The sequence below is a fragment of the Pseudorasbora parva genome, chromosome 11 (genome assembly GCF_024679245.1).
Source record: "Pseudorasbora parva isolate DD20220531a chromosome 11, ASM2467924v1, whole genome shotgun sequence".
NCBI lineage: Eukaryota > Metazoa > Chordata > Actinopteri > Cypriniformes > Gobionidae > Pseudorasbora > Pseudorasbora parva.
The window spans coordinates 28,700,279-28,707,846 of NC_090182.1; the positions used below are offsets into that span (position 1 = coordinate 28,700,279).

Below are 7,568 nucleotides of genomic sequence, written 5' to 3' on the forward strand. Positions count from 1 at the left end.
TCCCACCTCAATATCAGCAAAGGTGTTTTGCAATTCAATTTGAACACAGTAAGTACATTGCACTTATTTTTTTCTTTCTTAAGGCCACCTAATAGAAAGTGAGGCCAGCAGACCAATCATAACTGAATAGATCTGAATAGATTTGAAAACAATTGGCATCACGGCGTTTGCCGACTTTCCAAATGATTACTGGGGATAACGGGCCATCATACACTCAACAACTGAGGAACACACACTAAACATTCAAGTCTTTACAAACACAACAAACTCGTACAAAAACTCACCACTTGCATGACAAACGAAAACAAAATATGTTCTAAACTTGCTCAAAATATCAAACATGTTTGATGTCCTCGACTGGAAAGATTCACTACATGATGTTCTGTCAAATCTGACTGCTCTTAATTTTGGCCACTATGGCCAACTCTTCCAAAAGTCATGTAGTGTGATCCAGCCTTAAAGGGATGGTTTACCCTAAAATTAGAATGAAGTAATCATTTACTCACTCACTCCGTGTTGTTCTAATGCAGTATGCCTTTCTTTCTTTTTCGGACCACAATAGGAGAGATTTAAAAAAAAGTCCCGCTTGCACTCATTCATATAATGGGAGTGAACAGCGAACAAGCATCAAGCTTTTAAATGTCCATGGTCAGGATATTCATTAAATAGTACATTCAATTCCATTTTGTCTTTCACCAAATCCTATTGTATATGCCCAGAACACTTGGAATACGTGGCATGCGACACATTCTGGTCAGTAATTACTAGCAGGGTCGTCTAGCAACTCTCAATACACTTCTGAGCTGTAAACGCCAAACTCTGGTCGGGCCAATCACATCGTGTATAGAGTCGGTGGGCGGGGCTTAACATAATGACGGCTGAGTTGCGTTTGCGTGTTTCTATTAAACACAGAAGCTGGCGAACGGCGGTCTTTTGAATCAGCTTTGACCGCGAGTCTGGAAGACTTGGAGTTAAGCTCAGATTGAGCCCTGTCTATGGTGAGTTTCCAGACCAAACATCTTGATGTGCGTCTGGCTTGTCAGGCTACTGGGCATGTGGAATGACATAGAAATAGTGTAATGACATATGTGACGCGCACAACGAGCTGTACTTCCTGTTGAATAAAGTGTCATAAATGAGTCTCCTGTCAATTCTCTATCCAATTAGCGTCTGTGAAGTGGAGCAGGACAACGTCCCGCCAGTCCTTGTTTCGGACTTTTATCCTCAGAACATTGTTTTGGGTGCGACAATGCCGATTTTTACTGTTTGATAAATATAAGCAGCACGACATAACGGTTCATATGCTCATTGCACCTAATTAGGACCCGGGATAGAAACATATTAAGTGTGCTTTTTAAAACAAAGAAAAGGAGGTTAGTTAGTATGCAACAACAGGAAGCTCTGTATATTCGTGCCGTGTGCGCATGTCAAAAGTTTAAATCATGTCAGAAGCTTGTGACATATGAAAGTGCACAGCTAGTGTCATTATATGGACGAGAACGGCCAGGACTTTTTTATGCTTGTTTTGTGGTCCAGACAAAAAGGACATACAGAATTAGAGTGAACAAATGATGACTTAATTTTCATTTTAGGGTGAACTATCCCTTTAATTTTGGAAATATCACTATGACTCATCACGGTTTGGTTTGAAAGCAAACATTTTATTACCATAAACCAAGACTCCAAGTTAGCACACCTCAAACTGAAATCCTCCATAAAAACGAAGTATGAATGAAGTCATGCACAGCAGGTTGTCCTCATTCATATCAGCTGTTCTGTGTGAAAGTATGAATTACTAATTATATTCTAGCCGACTCTCTTTGATGTCTGTGACTCTGATAGAAGCAAGTCTATTTTTAGCACCGTTAGAATGAAATAAAGCACAGACAAACTTCTTTCTTCCCATTCTACACTCTCCCTACGTCCAAAACATCTGTTGCCTCATCTCGCTAACCCTCCCTCCATCTCCTCGATTGTGTGGTCTTTGGAAACCTCTCAATCATACTGAAGATCAAAGTGTTTGGAGGAAAAAAAAAAAGTGTCTCTATTCAAGATAAGAGCCACAGAAACCACTTTGCCACTAAATCACAACTATCACTGTTGGCTTGTTTGTTTGTCTTTGTGGATCACGGTGCTTGAGTACACCCATCTTTTCACATTTCTGCACTCCTTCCAGACCTGTGAAGTGTTTTTTCAAGTGTTTAAAATTTAAAGCAGCACTAGGCAACCTTCATAATATATTTTAATATATATATATATATATATATATATATATATAAATATATATATATATATAAACAAAGATGATTTAATAATATTCTGAATGTTTTTCAATGTTATTTTATTTTATTATGATGTACTAAATTGGTGTAACAAATATAGACAAAGCAAATAGTTGACTTTAAAAATGTAATTAAAAATACGAACAGTTGGGTTTGTCTATATTTGACCCAAACATGGGTTGAAACAACCCATCATTTTTTAGAGTGTATGGTAGTTTTGATTGCTATGGAAATACAATACATCTCGTTTGTTTTATGTGTGAACAACAAATGCAAATAAGAAGTATTTATAGGTATGACAGTGTCACATTGGGGTGTTTTTCTACCTTTCTCTATTACACACACACACACACACACACACACACACACACACACACACACACACACACACACACACACACACACAGAGAGAGAGAGAGAGAGAGAGAGAGAGAGAGAGAGAGAGAGAGAGAGAGAGAGAGAGAGAGAGGAGAGAGAGAGAGAGAGAGAGAGAGAGAGAGAGAGAGAGAGAGAGAGAGAGAGAGAGAGAGAGAGAGAGAGAGAGAGAGAGAGAGAGAGATGCTATGGTTTGGAGTGCTACTATGAGGTAAATTCATCAGCCCTTTGCATCAGCTGACCCTGAGGAGAAAGTGTGTCCCTGAGCTCAAGTGTTTGGATGAACCCTAAACACCTGATGCAACCGCTCCTATGTGATACCTAACATTACATCACACACACACACACACACACACACACACACACACACACACAACACACACACACACACACACACACACACACACACACACACACACACACACACACACACACACACACACACACACACACACACACACACACACACACACACACACACACACACACACACACACACTTATAGTACAGCCATAACCAAGGACATCAAACAAATGATACAGGGAATTATGAATGAATCATAATCGACACACCTCGCTCTTTCTCTCTCGCTCTTTAGAAAATCATTTAAGATGAAGGAGAGTCTGTGCTTTCTATGAGTTGAAATGAGATTTTTAATTACTGCATGACCTGGGGTATATTAGCAACATATTAATGTGCGTCATTAACCCAGTGGTAACTAACCCCGTCAGCTCATTAACTACATGTGATTGGACCTGAGTGTGCACAGGCGAAGCTCCAGCTCTCATCACAACCACCTGTGATGATAGCACACATCCGCTAATTAGAGAACTTTGAATATGCGCATGCTGTTATCTTGTGGTCATAAGAGCAAAAACACAAGGTCTTTATGAAGTGAGGGGATGTCTTTATGTAAGAAATTCTGTTTTTAGACAATCATTATGTTATTTATGCAGCATTGCAAAAGAGAAGTTGCAGAAGTGTGATATTTGCCAGTATTCTGAATATTTTACGAATAATGTAAATTCACTTAAAAACAATTCACTAGTCACATTTACATCGAATTAAATAGAGTAAAGATTATGCATATTTGGCGTGCTGTCCGGGGGGAGGGCTCCGGGCTCGGAATTTGGCCCAAACCCAGAGTACCCCCCAGAGTATACCCATACTGCAGATATTTAAGATTATTAAGAAAAGTATTAAATTATTAAGAAAATTAACTAACTCGTTTTTATGAAACCAATTAGCCCTACTATTAAAAGTTTAGGGTCTGTAAGAATTGTTTGTGGTTTTGAAATAAGTCTCTTATGCTCAGCAAAGCTGCATTTATTTGATCAATATACAATACAACAGTAATACTATGAAATATTATTATTTTTATAGACTTAGTTTTTTAATATATATATATTTTTTATGTAATTTATTCCTGTGATGCCAAAGCTGAATTTTAGTGTCAGAAATAAAAAAAAAATCCTTCAGAAATTATTCTAATATGCTAATTAGGTTAATAAAAATAGCTCTGCTTAATATTTTTTTTGTGGAAACCGTGATGCATTTATTTCAGTATTCAGTATCAAACTATTCAGATATTTGTATTTATTTATATTTATAAATAGAAATGTTCTGTAACATCATGAATGTCTGTACTGTCACTTTTGATCAATTTAATGTGTTCTTGCGGAATAAAAAAAAAAAAAACATTGACATTTAGTTTTTAATTCATTATACTTTTGACGAATTATAAGGCAAGACATTAATTTTTTTAAATAATGATGAATCATATGTAGGCTTAATAGAAAGTGTTTTCAAATATTGCATATCCCGCTTCAGGCATCCTTATAAATACATGTATAATGTTGTCTAATTTAAATAATGTATTGTCCAATAATGCAAAGAAGTGTGTGCTACATACACAAACTGATACTTGTTCGGTCCATGCAGATTTAAACAACAGGTTCATGGGAATGCCTGTGCTCTCTCTCTCTCTCTCTCTCTCTCTCTCTCTCTCTCTCTCTCTCTCTCTCTCTCTCTCTCTCTCACACACACACACACACCACACACACACACACACACACACACACACACACACACACACACACACACACACACACACACACACACACACACACACACACACACACACACACACACACACACACACACACACACACACACACCGTGAACAGATGGCTGTGTACATTAGTTGATAGAGTGCTTAATAAATGCACCTGCACACCTGATCTCTCTACAATATATCGACGAGTCATTCTGAACAGCTTTCATGTCAGAATCAACACACAAGAGACCGTATTTGACCTTACCAAAGCCAAACAGGGCACAACTTAATAGTCTCCCACAATTCTACCTCACAAACTCACTCTCAAACAAACCACAATCAATACATTCACAGACTGTTTCACCAAAATCAATGCTGTGACCGTATAGAAATGATCCTATAGGCTGACACCATAAAGTAAAAAAAAAAAAGCCTTACCTTCTCCTGTCTCCATGCTGCAACAGTCAACTTTATTTCACCCGTCCATGACAGGAGACAACATGTCTGTCAGAATGTCTGTCTCATTGATTCATTTACACTAGGAGACACACTTATAGTCTTTACTGCGCTTCTGTCAGTGTCTCACTTCCACCGAGATTTCAGCTAAGAGTGAGCAGCCAAAGGAAACTCTCTCACACTCTCTCTCTCTCTCTCTCTCTCTCTCTCTCTCTCTCTCTCTCTCTCCTCTCTCTCTCTCTCTCTCTCTCTCTCTCTCTCTCTCTCTCTCTCTCTCTCTCTCTCTCTCTCTCTCTCTCTCCTCTCTCTCTCTCCTCTCTCTCTCTCCTCCTCTCCCTCCCTCCCCCCTCTCTTGGGTCCAGTTCCTGCACGTTGCTGCCATTAGTAAAGGGTCTCTGTAGGGCCGGGTAGATGCTTTTTATCTGCGTTTGGATGGGACCAGTCACATCGTGTTTGCGAGTACTTCTCGCGTGCATCCAGGGGGTTTTCAAAGGGACCTTCTTATCCTGTCTTTTTTTGCAGGCTCCAACATCTTGTTTTCACATTAGGCTACTTCTTCCAGTGCGCCTCCATCCGTCTCTCCGCGGAGAGAAGTTGTAAAGACACGCATCACATTCACACCAGGCTATGTCCTGATAGCAGGCACGGCTACGAAAGCACTTAAGAGAGACGATCTTTGAGCGCTTACGAGGTATAAACACCATACATTAAACAGAGTGCTTTAAATGAGTGCAGGGCCTGAGTGAAGATGAGACGGACAATAATGTCTTCGATATTCACCACAAAAGCTCTTCAGGTTTATTCCCGCCTAGTCTCACCCTCAGAAAGCACACCCATTGACCGCCTGATGCATACTGAACACGAATTTGAATGCACTTTCTTGATTCAGCAAGTTCTATTTTGATTGGCTGGCTTGATCTGCCTGGAAACAGAGTAATATTTACCATGTACCAGGCTCAATAAGTGTTGGGTTTTCCATGCTGGTCTTGTGATTTTATTGTGAAATCTGAAATTGAGTTACAATTTGATCTGATCCAATATGATTACAAAATCATATACATTTCCCAAATGTATAAAGAAATAAATGTAACTGGAAATGTAAATGAAATTCGAAGGCTCCTTCAAATGCGGCCTCCAAACATGTCCTTCGCTTCCCGTGAAATGAAGGATACAACAGATGGTTCCTTTATGGACTTGCCAACCCCTGATTTCATTGTGTGCCAAAGGTTTTGACAGGAATTTTTTTTTTTTTTTGTGAGAAATTAACGAATTGCACTTAAACATAAGTATTGGGTTTCAACTTTGAACAAATCTCAGATCAACAAATCTCAGATCAAATGAAACATCAAATGATACAAATGTAAACATAGAAGAAAAAGAAAAAGCGTTAAAGCAGTATGACATATCTTACAAAGATACGATTATATGTAATTTATTCTCTTATATAGACAAATGGACCAACATGGCAAACACATTTAGACAGTTTGTGAACCCTGTTTTGTTTTCAGACACTTTAACATTACTTTCAAAACAAGCACAACCATTACAGTCACTCAGCAACGGCAGCTGTCACAGTTGCTAGGCGACAAAAACATTCCTCCGTAGGCTAGACCGTCCCATTCAACAACGCTCAGGCCGACCTATGCAGCCTTCGAAGTCAGAGTCTTCAAAGGATGCAGCCTCTTAATTGAAACACAGCTTTGTCCATATTAGGGATTTCCTGGAACTTATCACTCATGAGTTTCACTTAAATATGAATAAAAAAGAAATTATAAGTGAGATCACGTGAGAGTTTAGCGCTCATTAATGCACTCTGAGGGATGTAATTATAATAAAACAACTCATTCTCACACCCCAACTCGTCACATATGGACGCTTGACCAGGACCCTTGTCGTCACTTTTCAACGAACGAACACCCCATCCCAAACCTACCCATTTGTGTGAACATGATATAAAACACAGAATAAACATACGACTGCATCCACGAGTTATTCAAAAAAGTTAAATAATCCAAGTTTTCCGAGGCCAAACGACTGATTTGCATGAAGAAAATCCCCAAAAGCGATCAGCATCTCCATCCGCCGAAGATCATGAACAAACACATCAAATTTCAAATATTGCCGCCCGTACTTCAGATTTCATAGTGAAATTGCATTGGCTCTCATATGTCTTGTGACCAATTGCGTCATTACGTCAGCATTGATTGTAAAATGTCTTTGGCTCTCCTGTGTCTTGTGACGATTGCGTCATGCTCACTTTGCTCAGGAGTCTTTTGAATTATTTGAATGAGATATGAAGGAGTTTGTTCACGGGGCAGCGGGATCATCATTTCAGCTATTAAAACATCAAGATCGACTCTGTTCTTCACATGAAGACATCGTATGACTTCAGAAGACTT

General features: G+C 39.0%; 1 protein-coding gene across 7 annotated transcripts in view; it reads right to left on the reverse strand.

Moving 5' to 3' along the window:
- Positions 1–7,568, reverse strand: part of tenm2a (teneurin transmembrane protein 2a) — a 429,404-nt gene that overhangs the window by 134,028 nt on the left and 287,808 nt on the right. For 2 of the 7 annotated variants that reach the window (XM_067457757.1, XM_067457754.1), the window contains exon 1: positions 5,152–5,310. The exons of the other annotated variants lie outside the window; for them this stretch is intronic. In XM_067457757.1, the coding sequence (XP_067313858.1) occupies positions 5,152–5,167 (16 nt within the window). In that variant the 5' untranslated portion in view covers positions 5,168–5,310. Of the gene's footprint in view, positions 1–5,151; positions 5,311–7,568 lie in introns of those variants that run through there. 7 annotated transcript variants of the gene reach the window in all.